The sequence below is a fragment of the Hippopotamus amphibius genome, chromosome 5 (assembly GCF_030028045.1).
Source record: "Hippopotamus amphibius kiboko isolate mHipAmp2 chromosome 5, mHipAmp2.hap2, whole genome shotgun sequence".
In the NCBI taxonomy this organism is placed as follows: Eukaryota; Metazoa; Chordata; class Mammalia; order Artiodactyla; family Hippopotamidae; genus Hippopotamus; species Hippopotamus amphibius.
In genome coordinates this window covers 44,053,876-44,070,850 of record NC_080190.1, presented here as the reverse complement: position 1 = coordinate 44,070,850, position 16,975 = coordinate 44,053,876, and the positions used below count along the sequence as shown (strand labels likewise).

Below are 16,975 nucleotides of genomic sequence, written 5' to 3'. Positions count from 1 at the left end.
AATATGGCCCCCTCTGGCTTTTGCAATCACAATTATGTTTCTTTAAAATTAGTCTCACATTGTATGCATTGTATGGTAAATAGTAAAAGGTGTAGATTGGTCTGTTCTACTTAAAAATCTGAGGGTATTTTTTGCTTTGTCTTGTTGTTTCTTCCATCTGATGCTACATTATTCATTAGCAGAAATCACAAGTCAGTGACCTGGAGTTTCATTCAACTCACAAACATTTTGTTTGGCCCCAAATTATTTTAAGTAATTTCTGAGCCAATATCTAAAAATCATGAAATTTCACATTCAAATTTAGTTTTCACTTTTCTCTTAAGAAATAGAAATATGACAACCCTGGTCCTGATTTCCAAGAAGACAGCAATCAGCTAAAGCTGAATTAATGTTTTCCCATTAAACAAACTTCTGTCACTCAGACAATATATGTATATCCACTTTACTCCCATTGCTTCACTTATTTACATTATCCAAGTCATCCTTGTAGAAATGTATGAATGTGACTTCTGCCTTACTGTAATACAAAGTATGTTTTAATTAATTCTTCCCATCACTTTAAACACTGGCCTCTGGTGTTTCTGATAAGAGAGGACAATGGAAATTTGAATCATGTTTCCCAGTATGTAATGTGCCATTTTTCTCTGTTTTCAAGATTTTTATTTTAATTTTGGGTGTTTGGCAACTTGACCATGGCAGCATGCCAATGTATAGTTTTCTTTTTAACTGTCTTTTATTAGGGGTTTTGCTAAACTTTAATCTCTGACTTTGTCTTACCAAAGAAATTATCAGACACTATTGTTTAATATTTTCATGCCATTTCCCTGACTCTTCTCCCTCTGAGACTCCAATTACAGACATGTTAGGCATTTAAATATTGTTCCACAGGTACAGGCTCTGTTCATATATTTTCAACATATTTTAATAACTTGGTTGCAAGCTGGATGTTTTCTATTGATCTATATTCAGAGTTAGTGTCCTCTGCCATCTCCATTCTATTCTTTTTTTTTTTTATAGATTTATTTATTTATTTATTTATTTATTTATTTATTGGCTGTGTTGGGTCTTCATTGCTGCACATGGGCTTTCCTTAGTTGTGGCGAGTGGGGGCTACTCTTTGTTGTGGTGCATGGGCTTCTTGTTGTGGCCTCTCTTGTTGTGGAGCATGGGCTCTAGGCTCATGGGCTTCAGTAGTTGTGGCACATGGGCTCAATAGTTGTGGCTCACGGGCTCTAAAGCGCAGGTTCAATACTTGTGGCACATGGGCTTAGTTGCTCTGCAGCATGTGGTATCTTCTTGGAGCAGGGCTTGAACCCGTGTCCCCTGCATTGGCAGGTGGATTCTTAACCACTGTGCCACCTAGAAAGCCCCTCCATTCTATTCTTAAACCTATACATTGTATCCAATTGTCTTTTTTTATTTATTATTTTTAAAATTTCAGATAGTATAATCTTCAAGTCTAAATTTGCCGTATTTTTGTAGTTTTTATAGTTTGTAATTTTTGGTGAGTTTCCCATTTTTTCATTGATGGTGAGCATATTGTTTTTATGTCTCTAAATGTAGGTATTGTTATAATAGCTGCTTTAAAAATCTTTGTCTATCTGTCCTAACTTTGGTGTTCCATTGATTTTCTCTCCCCTTGAAAAGGGGTCACATTACCTGGTTCATTATATGTCAAATTGCTTTGGGCTCTCTTCTGGACATTGTCAATGTTGTACTATGGAGATACTCTTGATTCTATTATATTCCTCTGAGGAGATTGTTTTTAATTTTAGCATAGAACTTGGTTGCACTCAAACTGAAAACTCTTTCTCTTGGGTTCAGTTCAAATTTTAATTCAATATACATATTTTTTCTTAGTTGATCTTCTTGTAGTCTGCCCCATGCAGATGTGGTTTCAAGATCAACTAGAGATCTGGACATAATTTATGCATGAAATTTTGTTCTCTCCCTTTCTGGCTTTCTCCTTTGTAATATCCATCCCCCCTCACTTTTTATTAGCTTTGGTTGTCCTGAAATCTATCCCTTTAGGTCAAAAAGACTTCAGGCTTTCTATCAGAGTTCTAACTGCCCTCTTGAGGTGCTAAATAAGCCTTCCCTTAGACCAACTACCATAAAACAGGAAGCTCACCATGTTATCTTTTCTTTCAAGTGTCTAATCTCCTCCAGAATATGCCTACTTTTGTTATCTCTCTCAGGGATGTCAGGTGTTCTTTATTTGTTTGTTTTTTGTATTTTATTTACAGCTGTTATTTGTGCGAAGATTTAGTCACGTGGGTCTTAGCCATATAGAAACAGAACACTTCATGACCATTGTTTCTTTCTTCAGTATACCTTTAGAAGACTAGTACTCTTACTCCTTTTTGCTTCTGAAACACATTTAGGGGCTTTCCTAAATATTAGGCAATAGCAGCAATGATAGAAGTGTTTCAAAGTTTTAACAGCAAAAAAAGAACATAATTTCTTCCATGACTATGGATCTACAATGATAAACTATCAGCTAGTTTGCCACCAACAATAGTATGTAACAAGAAACACTGACATTTCAAATCAACTTCAGGATTTCCCAATAAGAAAGGGGGAATTGCAGAAAGTACTGAGGTGCCCATTTATCTCTCTTCATTAAAAGGGAGGATGACTCTGGGACTTCCCTGGCTGTCCATTGCTTAAGACTTCACCTTCCAATTCAGGAGATGCGGGTTCAATCCCTGGTCAAGGAGCTAAGATCCCACATGCCTCGAGGCCAAAAAACCAAAACATAAAACAGAAACAATATTGTAACAAATTCAATAAAAATATTAAAAATGGTCCGCATCAAAAAAAAAAAAAACTCTTAAAAAAATAAGAGGATAACTCTTTCTAACAGAAGAGCATGTTTGAGAATACCCTCATGTCAATGTGTTCCTAAATATCTGAGAAGTAAAAATATATCACTTAAAATTAAGACTCATCAAATGTAGTAGTTATCAATTACCAGTACTATACGTCCCCACCAATCCTTTAGACAAGGCTTGGTAATTAGCATAATGTATTAGTTATGTACTGTTGTATCACAAACAATGGTTTAAAACAACACACTCTTAATTGGACAGCTACATGTAAAAGAATGAAATTAGAACACTTCCTAACACCATCCACAAAAATAAACTCCAAATGGATTAAAGACCTACATGTAAGGCCAGACACTATAAAACTCCTAGAGGAAAACATAGGCCGAACACTCTATGACATCCATCAAAGCAAGAACCTTTTTGACCCACCTCCTAGAATCATGGAAATAAAATCAAGAATAAACAAATGGGACCTCATGAAACTTAGAAGCCTTTGCACAGTGAAAGAAACCATAAACAAGACTAGAAGGCAACCCTCAGAATGGGAAAAAATAGTTGCCAACGAAACAACAGACAAAGGATTAACCTCCAAAATATACAAGCAGCTCACGCAGCTTAATACCGAAAAAGCAAAGAACCCAATCCACAAATGGGCGGAAGACCTAAATAGACATTTCTCCAAAGAAGACATACAGATGGCCAACAAACACATGAAAAGAAGCTCAACATCACTAATCATTAGAGAAATGCAAGTCAAAGCCACAATGAGATATCACCTCACACCAATCAGAATGGCCATCATCACAAAATCTGGAAACAAGAAATGCTGGAGAGGGTGTGGATAAAAGGGAACCCTCCTGAACTGTTGGTGGGAATGTAAATTGGTACAGCCACTATGGAAAACAATTTGGAGGTTCCTTAAAAAACTACAAATAGAACTACCATATGATCCAGTCATCCCACTCCTGGGCATATACCCAAAGAAAACCATAATCCCAAAAGAAACTTGTACCATAATGTTTATTGCAGCACTATTTACAATAGCCAGGACATGGAAGCAACCTAAATGCCCATCAACAGATGAATGGATAAAGAAGATGTGGCATATATATACAATGGAATATTACTCAGCTATAAAAAGGGATGAAATGGAACTATATGTCCTGAGGTGGATAGACCTAGAGTCTGTCATACAGAGTGAAGTAAGTCAGAAAGAGAAAGACAAATATTGTGTGCTAACTCACATATACGGAATCTAAAAATGGTACTGATGAGCTCAGTGACGAGACAAGAACAAGGATGCAGGTGCAGAGAATGGACTGGAGAACTCGAGGTTTGGGGGGGCGGGGGGTGAAGGGGAAGCTGAGACGAAGTGAGAGAGTAGCACAGACATATATATAGTACCAACTGTTAAATAGATAGCCAGTGGGAAGTTGTTGTATAACAAAGGGAGTTCAACTCAAGGATGGAAGATGCCTTAGAGGACTGGGACGGGGAGGGTGGGGGGGAACCGAGGGAGGGAGGAAATATGGGAATATGTGTATAAAAACAGATGATTGAACTTGGTGTAACCCCCCAAAAATAATAAATTAAAAAAAAACACAACACACTCATTTTTGTTCAGTTTCTGTGCCTTAAGAGTCTGAAAACAGCTAAGCTGATCTGCTTAGGTTCTCATGTGGTTACAATCTGGGTACTTGAGTAGGGAAGTATTCCCTTCCAAGGAAACTCAGATTGCTGTTAGAATTACTTCCTTGATGATTGTAGAACAGAGGACCTTGGTCTCTTGCTATCTGTTGGCTGGAGGCTGCTCTCAGCTCTTAGAAACCACCGTTAGTTCCTTGACTGCTTACTTCCTCAAGCCTGCAAGGAGTGTTTCTAGAGCTAGTCTGTTTGCAAGATGGAGTCTTATGTGACATAAGGCAATCACAAGAGTGACAGTTTATCACCTGTGTCATATCCTATTGGTTAGAAGCAAGTCAGAGATCCTTCCCACGCTCAAGGGGAGGGGATTACACAAAGGTATGAGTTGCTTATCAGCAAGTGGGGACAGAGAGGGCTCCCTTAAGAATCTGTTATGGGCTTCCCTGGTGGTACAGTGGTCAAGAATCCACCTGCCAATGGGTTCGAGCCCTGGTCCGGGAAGATCCCACATGCCGCGGAGCTACTGAGTCTGTGTGCCACAACTACTGAGCTCTAGAGCCCGTGAGCCACCGCTGTTGAGCCCACATGCCACAACTACTGAAGCCTGCAAGCCTAGAGCCAGTGCTCCACCACAAGAGAGGCCACCGCAATGAAAAGCCCACACACCGCAATGGAGAGTAGCCCCCACTCTCCACAGCTAGAGAAAGCCCGTGCCCAGTAATGAACACCCAACACAACCAATAAATAAATAAATAAACTTATAAAAAAAAGAATCTGTCATACTTACTTATAATGTTCAGCATTATTTTCATCATTTTGAATGTCATATAAACTGATCTACTTTGGAAAAGCACTTTTGAGTCTTTTTCTTTTTTTTCTTTTTCCACAAACTTAAGCAAAATAGAGAAAGTGAAGGTTCTATTCTGGTCTTAGTTATTTGCATTATTAGGATCCTTTTACCATATTTGTATTTCCTTTATGATGTAGGTGAACAATTATACTAGGAGATGTGGAATAAGTAAGAATCAGACATTTTTACTATCCAAAATAAAATTTAAAAAATTCAATTGCCAAATGCTGTAAACTCTTCATTAAAATAAAGCACTTATTTAACCTATGAACAAAATCAGAAGAGTTTTAAGTTGCACTTTTCTTTTGCCATTGTTTTTATTGAATTTTATCTAAAATAAAGAAGGAACAAGTTTGGGGATGAAGAACTGCTGAACTGATTAACTAAGTTTAAAGCACAAACATTTGTGCTGTTTTCCAAAATGTTCAGGCTCTTCTCTTTGGAGACATGCCAGAAGTGAACTTTTTTAGGTTGGAGAAAATTACTTGCTCTGGCTAATGAGATATGAGCCCAAAGAATCAAATACAAGTCACCGTTTCCCCTCCCACTGCTGCAGTGATTGGAGAAAAACATGTTGAGGTGAAACGTCCATTAGGCCGAGTCCCTGAGTGACAACAAAAACAGAGCCCACTTGTTGATATGTGTTAGTGTAGATATGTAGAGTGGGTAAGAAATAAAAAATTCTTATGTTAAGCTATTAATTTGGGGGTTCTTCTCTTGCATCATAACCTATCCTTTCTTGACTGTTATTTTCAGACAAAAATAATTTAGGAAATACCTCATTATTAGCATCCTCTAGACAGTGAACTAGGCAGATTTGTACTAAGCTCATCACAGTTATTGTAAGATACTATTTTTTTGTACTTTCATGGTAATACAAAGTAAGGCCATCTATAGTACATTGAACTAATTTTATTCTTGTAAATGAAAAGAAAAAAAAAGAAAAAAGAAAGATTCAGGGGAAAAAAGGGAGAGAGTAACATCACATGTTTTGTAGAATTTTTCGTTTTGGGGAGTTTATCTTATTTCGAAAAATGGAATTATTAATATAATAGGTATCATTCTGATATTTTAAATCTCATTATTAACAGATTGATGACTATTCAGACAGTAGATTATCATATCACTTTTCTTATCTTAGCCTTCTGTTTTGTTTTTTGTTGTTGTTATTGTTCATTTTGTTTTGTTTTATTTTGTTTTTATGCCAGACTTGTGACTCTTATTCTACATTTTAAGTGTTTACCCCTAAAGTAGTAGGAGAGAACTGATTACATATCCCTTACAGCAGTGTCCAGTGGACTAAGGAAATAGCACGACATTTCTAGTAACTATCACTGCCACTCAGAAAAGCACTTAGGGTATTTAAGTAAATGCATGGGCTTCTTATTTTTAGGTGGTAGCAGAGTGGTCCTTCAATGGGTGGTAATATCTTTTATCAACTCCTCCTGAGTAGATTGTTATTCTGTTATAACGTGCTTGATTCTTTTTACCTTTGAGAGAATTGAGAAGAAAAAAAAAATGAGCCATCATTTATTCTGTAATATGAAAGCATGTAATTCATTTGAATTTCCTGCGTCAGGAAGATAAAATCACATTTTAAATGCAAAAGATTTTTAAAAAATCATTATCCTGAAGTAGTTTTGCCTATGAGTCAAAGCCCAAATTTCAGATATTATTGAAATATCTGGGCTAAGTAAAAACAATATTCCTTACTTTTAGGTAGTTTACTAAGAACATTACCTCATGCTTTGATAATGTTTTTACTGAGTGTGTTACATGGGGCAGTCTCATGGCCCCATAGTCATATTATTCTTGTATTACAATGAACACTCATGTTTAATTAGGTCATTGCCTAAAGTCCTTCCTTGTGTAAAACTTTGAACCCAGGTTTTTTTTTTTTTTTTAATTTTATTTATTTATTTATTATTTTTGGGGGGTACACCATATTCAATCATCTGTTTTTATACACATATCTCCATGTTCCCTCCCTCCCTCGAGTCCCCCCCACCCTCCCCGTCCCAGTCCTCTAAGGCATCTTCCATCCTTGAGTTGAACTCCCTTTGTTATACAACAACCTCCCACTGGCTATCTGTTTTACAGTTCGTACTATATATATGTCTGTGCTACTCTCTCACTTCGTCTCAGCTTCCCCTTCACCCCCCGCCCCTTCCCAAACCTTGAGTTCTCCAGTCCATTCTCTGCACCTGCATCCTTGTTCTTATCACTGAGTTCATCAGTACCATTTTTAGATTCCGTATATGTGAGTTAGCATACAATATTTGTCTTTCTCTTTCTGACTTACTTCACTCTGTATGACAGACTCTAGGTCTATCCACCTCATGACATATAGCTCCATCTCATCCCTTTTTTCACTGTGAATCTGTGACATTTTAAATTTAAAACATATGTACTTTTGAAGCCAAACACAATCTTGTAAATACAATTTCCTAGGAAATTGGTTAGATCAAGGTGACATGAACTGCATTATAATCTTTCCTGTATCCCTAAATGTGCATATACATATTTGTGTGTGTTTGTGTGGCAAGGAGGAGTGAGTGTGTATAAAATAGAGAAACAATCATCAGAGTGTGGGATTCTACTAAGAGCAAGTTAGTGTGATGCTCAAATCACAGTCCCTTTTGAGTGGACAAGAACTACATGATCTTGCTTAATCCTCCCCTTTTCACTTCAGGTAATTCAGATTGGGGGAGTCACCCCAAAGTATGGATGGATCAACGTTAATGGCATGGTGGCCTGATTTAATCCGTGACAAGCTTAAGACCAAATAGAGACTGATTAGGACACAGAGTTGGTTCTACTTATTGAACATAAAAGATAAAGTCACAGTTGTGTTCAACATGAGCAAATGGGAAAAGTGTGAAGAGAAAAAGAGATTAGGGGTGATGGAGAAAGAGAGAGAGAGAGAGAGAGAGATTCCAAAAAGATGTAGAAAAACAATGATAAGAGAATTTAACAACCTCTGAGAGACTGAGAAAGTTTCCCTTGTTACCTGAATTCCCACTGCTTCCCAGTTGCAGACCCAGTGAAGTATATTTGTACCTTGATTCTGTCATTAGATCATCAGGAAATAGATATACACATACGTGTGTGTATGTGTGTCTCAAAAACTAATCTCTCTTCTTTTGAACTGCATTTCTAGTCCTTACAGTTGAATGGAGAATATCAAAAACAATATTTGTAAATATAAGATAGATATGAGAAGCCAAGCAGACTCTTTCCTCCTTATTAGAAAATGATGAATGACCAGAGTTCTCAGCTGAGAGCAAATAACGCTAAGTACCTCATATTCCATTTCCAGATCATCTCAAACTGTGGGGCCCAACACCTCCTTACAGGACTAGCAGAGAGGTGTCATTCTATCTACATTGGTACTAATTCTGCTTCCCATAGATTAATAAAGAGGGCTATGCAGGGATGGAGTCAGCTCTGGAGAAACACGGAACTGATAGCGTCAACATTCTATCTCCCTTCTTTGCTTAAGTCAGTGTGAGTGTGTATGTGGAGGGTGGGCATTACACACGTCATCTATACTTTTTCTCATCTTTCCAACAGTGATAAAATCATTTAAACCGCCCTATGCCCTCATTTACCAAATGGAGAATCACCTCTTTTCTGACAGTTGTTAAGACACTAAACTGCCAGGGAGTTATGAGTGGACCTTTCCTGATGGAGACCAGATGTTTGGGGCCTGTGGGTTATTAAGAGACAGTCATCATTGGAATGACCTCATTATCACTGGGCAGGTAGAGGTCAGCATTTAAATTCTCATCCCCCAAAGAAACCGTTGCTTTGCAGAGCAGTGTCCAAAACCAACAGAAAGAGGGTCAGGGCCTTACTTCCAAAAAATGTAGGTTGCTTAAAGAAAAGGACATGACTGTGCTTCTGCACTCCTCTCTTTTGTTGATGAACCAAATCTCTAAGGATGAGAGGAGAGGAAAATAAATAGTAGAGTGAGACTCTACCTCCCTTCCCACCTCAAACAGTTCTTTGACAATAATATAAGACTGAGAAGTTCACAGATACATACACACACTCACACACACATATATCTATATCAGAGTTATTGAAAAGTTATGGGATCCTTCTGACATCTTTTATTAAGGGAATCAGATTGAATTAGAAAAGCACAGTTTTAGTAATTGCTGAAAACGTAAAACATTAAATGCTCAACATGTATTATCACCTTTGACAGTCTTCACTCAAAGTATGTTTAAAAGTTCATCCCAATCAAGTCAATTTGTTAACCTGACATAACTAGCTCCAAAATATGGAAAAATAAAATAATTATCCATCTTAAAAATGTATTATAGGAGCTTATTATTGAGTTGAGATCACAGGCAAATGCAAAAACTCTTATATGCTTAACTTGGTCCTTTCTATCTTCTAGTAGTCTAGTGTTTCTCAAAGTAAAACCTAAACCTTCTACATGGGAATCACCCAAGAGTTTTGTTGGAAATACAGACTTCTGGAATTTTGAGTTAATAGATGCTTGGAATCTGCAATTTAAGTGATACTTTTCTATAATCCTTACATAGTCTAAACTTTGAAAATCATTGTCACATTGCATTATCTTATAATAATTTAAAAAACCTACTATATTTTCTTACTAAATTTTACTCTTTTTATCCTCCTTAGGTAGAGCTTTAGAAATATTATTAGAGCAGGGCATTTACTTTGAGTTGATCTAATCCAATATTCTTTTTGCTACAGGAAAAACAAAGAGCACCCTAAACATTTACCCATATTTTGCTTCTAATATTTTTCACGATTATTATTCTGTTTTTTCCAGAGAGAATGGATAGTTCATAAATACTTGTTTTATTAATAAATTGGTTAATTTCAACACAAAGGCTTTTCATATGCAATAATTTATAAACAACATTGATCATAAAGTAGATATTAGCCTTATGTTTCTTGGAACATAAGTATTTATGAAACTCCTAGCAAAATGAAAATCTCAGATATCTATAAAAGATGGACTTAGCTAATAAGAATTATGTTTAATTAAAAAGTGCTCTTAAGAACAATAAGATCCTTAATTACTAACTATAATGTTTGTAATAATTCTATAAATATCCAATGAAAATTATCAACTAAAAGAGGATCACAAACATTCATTATGTTACTCGGCTAGAAGCATAAATTATCTCCACATCATAGACTGAGATCCTTGAGAAATCTGTGAGGTGAATCAGAAAATACATAACAAATGTTGTTTGGAAAAAAATAATGTAACATAAGATCAAAGATTTAATCCAAAATTGGATGACCAAGAAGATTTTACTGAGCGGGATTTGCAGGATTTGTAACCCAGAGAAATGAGGTATAGGATGTTTAGGCAGGAGAAGATTAAAAGCAAATGTCACCTGTAGAGAGTCATGACATAAATGGAAAAGAGAGGGGACTACAGGATGAGGACACATAGATAGGAGATAATCATGTATCAAAGTGCTTGCAGCTGCAAATAATTGAAAACTGACTTTAAAGTGACTTTGCCAACAAAGTCATGTATTATCTCTCATAACAGGGTGTTCAGAGAAGGGGATGTATAGGATCCATTAAGCAACTCAGAGATATCACAGATCAAGCTTCTTTCCATTTCCTGCTCTTCCATTTTCAGCATTTTGTTTACTTTTAGATTAACTGTATCAATAGTTCCAAAGTGGCTGCTGACACTTCCAGGTTTTATATCCTTATAGAAGCATCTGTAAGCAGAAAGAGGACATTCTTTTTTTCTTGTTTCTCTCTCTCTTTACAATTAATAAAAATTCTTCAGATTATCTAGAATTAGATCTCACATACATTTCCAAAACAATCACTGGCAAGAAGTGTGGAATTTCCATGGCTGGATTAGATTTGTCAAAATTTACCCTACTTAGGGGCATAGCCTTCCCTAAAGCACAAAGCTACCGTTATCTGAACTCATTTGGAGTTCTGACTCCAAGGATGAGGTGGATTTCTGGTAAGCGACCCACCATATATTTCATAAATATGCTAGAAATTGATATATGTCTCTATAGTTACTGAGTCTTTGAAAGTTAACAACCCTATAACAACACATTGAGTTGTGTTTTACAGTGTATATGGCAATTATTAACTAAAGTGTTCCCCACAACTAACTTAGATATTTAGGTTAAACCATTTTTATACTCTCTGGCATAGTTTAGAGTCCCACAGTGTTTAAATAGGCAAAAATTTACAGAAAATGTCAAATGCCTGTTTTTAATTGTAAATATCTTTCATGGTACATTTTCTATATTTATATTTTAAATTGCTACTTTTTAAATGACTGATTCCAAGAAGGACCTGCAAAGCCAATTGCATGAGAACAGAATAAATCATTAAAAAATATCTATCAATTGTGTACTCTGAGTGTGTGTGTGTGTACCAGAAAGAGAGGGAGTCAGGGAGGGAGGGAGCGAAAGATGGAGAGATCACAACACTAGATACTGAAGGGTTAATTTGCCCACATTCCTCTGAATGAACTTGAGATGGGAGATTTGAGTCAGCTGTTCTCTCATTAAATCTCAGTTCCTAAGTAACTCCCCATGTGTCAGCTGAGGGTGTAAACACAGATACACACACACACACGCACACGTGTGCACACTTCCTTCCTTCCTTCTTTCCTTCCTTTCTCCTTCTTCCACTTTCCTCCTCCTGCTTTGCCTCTCCCTCTCCCCCTCTCTCTCCTCCTCCGTTTTCTGAAATAAGTATCTAAGTATTTCATCTGGTGTCCACAGTCACATGCACACCTACCACTACACAAAACAATCAACCAAAGAAGTTCCAGTGCTAAAAATAAAACTGATTTGTTGTCACAATTGAGAGACCATTTTATCAGTCTTCAAAATGGCACTAAAACACAAAAGTGATGTAAGGTCTTTTTAAGAATAAGAGACAGATCTTATAAATTACGTTCTCTTGAGGAATGACTACACTGTCTTACAGTGATGGCTGCTTATACCAGATCAGCACTGCTGGGATGTACTTTGGAGGTTGTCCTCATGACCTGCATGTTACCAAAAAGAAACTCAACCCTTGTCAGGATAGGAGACATAACTAATGAGCAGCAGTTTTGAGGCTTGGAAAAACAAACAAAACAAAACAAACAAAAGACAACCTATAGCACATTCTTTTTCACAAAAACAGAACATTTCAAGTTGATAGTTGTATTTAATACAGTACTTGAAAATGCTGAGAATACAGAATAGGCACCAATGTGGAAAAGGGGTATTATGTAGAAATCACAAATTGCAATATTTGAACTCTTTGATGATTAAAAGAACTGTGAAAAGATAATATGGTAATAGGAAAAATTTTAGATATCTGGGCTTATATTTAGAAGTATCTCAGGGCTCTTGGTGGGTAACCCTAATAATATATGGAAAACTATCACAAGAAGTAAGTTTCCTGGTTATCATTGTCAAAAGTAAGACCTATTGATCAGAATGATAAGTTTTCAGAAATCAGAATATTAAATCTGAAGCTTACACTCACATTCTGTTTTCAGATGATGAACATGTTGTCTGTAACTTTCAAAGGGACTAAACTGAAATAGCTTCTCTAATTTATCTTACATTCAAATGATATCAAATGTGTATTTTTACCTGTTTGCAGACATCCAATGACACCTTTGAAATTCCCCTCATGTTGACCGGAAATGTGGTGTTAAGGAAGAGGCTCAACTATGAAGACAAGACTCGCTACTTTGTCATCATCCAAGCTAATGTGAGTGTTCAATTTTCCTTACTTTCCTCCTCTGAGTTTATGAAGTACAGAACTTGCCTGGACTGTATGTGCTCACTGTAATTTGCAGCCTCAACAAGGTAGCCCTGCCCTCAGTGTAATTTGTATATTTGTATATTCTGGATGGGAAATGGGATGGAATGGGGTGGGAAGATTATTCCCACTCACTGTATTGTTCACTCTTTGAATCACTCATACACTTCAATAATTTGTTTTTAGCTCATACGGAAGTATTTCTCAAAGCATAATCCACCAAAAAACTGCAGCAGAATCACCTTGGGAGTGTATTAAAAATGCAGATTCCTGGACCCAACCTCAGACCCTCTGAATAAAAATTAAAGTAGGCAGAATTGGAATACCTGCATTTTTTATTAGCTCCCCAGGGGACTTCAAAATACACTAAAGGTAGAGAACTGTTGAATCATTTATTGCATTATTTATTGAATCATTTATTGCATCATCATTTATCTTTCATGGAGCAGTTGCTCACTACATATAAGCTGCTATGAACATAACCCTTGTATGTGGACAGCAGTAGCAGAAAACCTGGAAGACAGTTGCTTGCATGATATTATGGTTATGATTATCATTATTATTTTAATAAGATTCTTAGATTTGTGTGGTTCAAGGGTTGATTTGACACCAAAGACACAGGTTCTTTCTGTCCCTCAAATCCATCCTTCCCTGAAATTTGGTTGTTTTTCCAGTGCCTTATCTCCCAAATGCAGGTGTGATGCTTCTGGCTCTGGTGCTAGTGAATACCAGAACCATAAGCATCACAACTAATTCAAGTCTGAGTATAAGGGTGGTAAAACTAGGACTTCTTATGTTCGTTGATTCTGTCTCCTTTTATCTGAGAGGAAGCTCTTTCCCAGAATCCTTTCCCACCCAACTTCCCCATACAGAACAGGAACACATGAGTCAGCATAGCAGACAGGAAAGTTAAGGAAGTCTGTAGATGGTAAAGGGGAAATGAGACAGTTATCTCTGGATGACAAGCAAGTATGGTTCATCTCCTGGGGCTGGGCATATTGATGAACTTAAAAAAAAAAAATGTTAGGAAGGAGAACAGGGCTAGCATTTCAGTAAAAAATCTAAGGGCTGGCAACAGATAGCGTCTAACATTAAAAAAAATCCTATAGTAAGTGGCAGGGCCGTGTTCTGAAAGGGTAGTTAGACTCTGAATTCAGCTCGTACCCTTCATAACCGGTAAGAATTGTAATCATATTTTTATGGCTGAACAAAAAGACAGGAGGGAGTGGCAAAAGGAAATATCCTCCATCAGCTGTTCTGAACAAGTTTATATACAACAAAGTGTTGCTAAGTGGCCATGTTTTGTCTTTTTTAGAGATATTTCAGCAGAAAGGGCATGCATGTGTACATACATAATGTGTGGATAGATATAGATAGAAATCTAGTTTTGGAAGACAGATTTCTAGACTTTCAATCAAAATACTTGTTTTGTTTCTTTTTTTCGATTCAGTGTGGGTTGTCTTAGGGCTCAGTAGCAGAGACTAGAGTAGAAACTGAGGATGTAGGAAAAAGTAAAATCTTTTAAAGAGGGACCCTCAGAATTCTTCAAAAATATGGAAATCTTTTTTTTTCAATGTAAATGAAAATGTGAAGAACAAATACAATTTTCCTTTTTGACTCAGAATCTCTAATAAAATTTACAGAAAAGTCAGATTGCTATGGAATGTATGTGAAAGCTAATTTTTATTGTGCTATTTAAAATGAGTCATTCTGTTTAAAGAAATGTAAAATAAAATAAATCTTCTGACTTGCCATCTACTTTATTTATAAAGACATCTGGAACAATTTGAATTCAATTTCCTAGACTACTCATAGCTAGGGAAAGACTGATAAGTTTTTAGCATTTCAAGGATAAAATTATGAAATGACAGGATATGCATGGATCCTTGAAAGGAAGGAGTAGAATTGGTGAGAAGTTGAACAAAGATTTGAATTTATCTGTAATAGTAATTTTTGTATAAATTTAAATTATGCAAGACAAAATGTGAATTCTAAATATAGGAAGTTATAAGATTTTTGGTGTTTCTAAAAGTTTTCAGAGTATATCTTTTTAAAAGTTATATAATATACCAAAATTAGGATATATCACAATTTATTCAGCTATACTTAGAGGTTTTTTGTTTGTTTTTGTTTTTTGGCACAGAATTGATAGCTAATCTCATGATTCCCATGAGAGGCAGGGAGTACAGTATAGTGCTAAAAGCATGAACTCTAGAACCACATTGCCCAAATTGACATCCTAGTTCTGCTATTTCCTAGCTGTGCGACTTTGGGTATACTCTGTATGTCAATTTTCTAAGTAGTAAAACGGGGATAGTAATGAAACATACCACATAGGGTTCTTGTGAGGATTAGCAAATTAGCAAACAAAAATGCGCTTAAATGAATACTTGGAATATATTCTGTTATCATTACAGTATTGCATAAACCACGTAAGTACCAGTACTTGATTGCATAGGAATAGATAATTAAAAGATAAAGTTACTATGAGAAAAATTGTATATGTGCATGCATATACGTATATAAATACATATATGTACACATATACTTTTCATCTTAGTAGGTAATTCCATATTATCTTCCAAATTGTTGCAACACATCACATTCCCACAAGTTAAAAAGAAGAATGCCCATTTCCTCTGCATATTAGATATATAACTTATTTAAGACAGTGGGTTATTGGAGCTGGAAAGACGGCTCATGCTTGCTTGAGGGCCAGTTTTGGACATCTCTTTCTGAGTATAGTGACCTCATTTGTGGCCATGGTGGGAGATAATTACAGTATGGAAAGTGGCAAATGCTACAAGTCATGTTCTCGGGGGCCCTGTGGTGTAACCACTGCTGCAATGGCTTGAAGAGGGATCTCAGTTCCCTGACCAGGAATTGAAGCTGGACTGCAGCACTACCCTGGCTCTTGTCCCCTTTGGAAAGGAATTTCAACAAAGAGACGGAAAATAGTGAAGCAGGTAAAGGGTTTATTAAGAGAGGAATATGTGCGGATAGACACATGGGCAGGATCAGTAAGAGTGGCATCTTTGGAAAGTTTAAATCATTTCTAAGGGGGCAGTCTTTCAAGTCTTTGTTTTCCTCTGGCCAGTCATCTTGCTTTGACCCCATATCTGATCTGTCTCAGGACTGTCCCCATGTGCATGCACATGCTTTAGCCAAGGTGAATTTCAGTGCAAGGAGCTCTAGGAATTTAATAAAACTTATTATGGTCTGGCACCCTCTCCCCTGCAAGTGTAATTTGGGAGTTCTCCCTGACCCCAAGAATGAGAAATATGTGACCTCCTTATCTTTTACCCAAGCAAGGCTGAGCCCCTCTCTACCCCGCTATTACTGTTATGTTGAGTGTCCACAGGAGACAAAGTCCAGCTATTCATCCTGCTCCTGTTGTTTCTACCTCAAAGTTATAAACAGGAGGCTACTTGTAAATTTGTAACCTGGAGCCCATCTATCTCCTGCCTCAGTCAGGGCTTCTTGTCTCATCTGGGTGTTAAATATTTATTGCCTCATATATATTGATATCTATACAATTTATATTCTTATATTTATATAGACTGATACCCATATATTTAAAATACCTTTCTAATTATTCTTTTATATTCTTTTTTGTATTTTTTATTGTTTTATTGATGGTATGTAAACCAATGTACAATGTAAACTATGTCCATTAAAAACCTTCACACTGTCTTGGAGTCATAAGGAGAGCTGAAATATGAGCAATCAATTTGGACTTTAAGGTAGATGGTTTCTAAGAGGCTAGAGGTCTGATGATAAATTACTGAACATTTCTCAGATTTGGCCTGACTTAGAGTACAAAGATTTGATTGATTTGCAAAAGGAATCA

General features: G+C 36.5%; 1 protein-coding gene across 17 annotated transcripts in view; it reads left to right on the top strand.

Moving 5' to 3' along the window:
* Positions 1-16,975, top strand: part of PCDH15 (protocadherin related 15) — a 764,244-nt gene that overhangs the window by 322,378 nt on the left and 424,891 nt on the right. For 16 of the 17 annotated variants that reach the window (XM_057735541.1, XM_057735540.1, XM_057735538.1 and 13 more), the window contains one exon: positions 12,964-13,074. The exons of the other annotated variant lie outside the window; for it this stretch is intronic. In XM_057735541.1, coding sequence (XP_057591524.1) covers positions 12,964-13,074 — 111 coding nt within the window. The remainder of the gene's footprint in view (positions 1-12,963; positions 13,075-16,975) is intronic. 17 annotated transcript variants of the gene reach the window in all.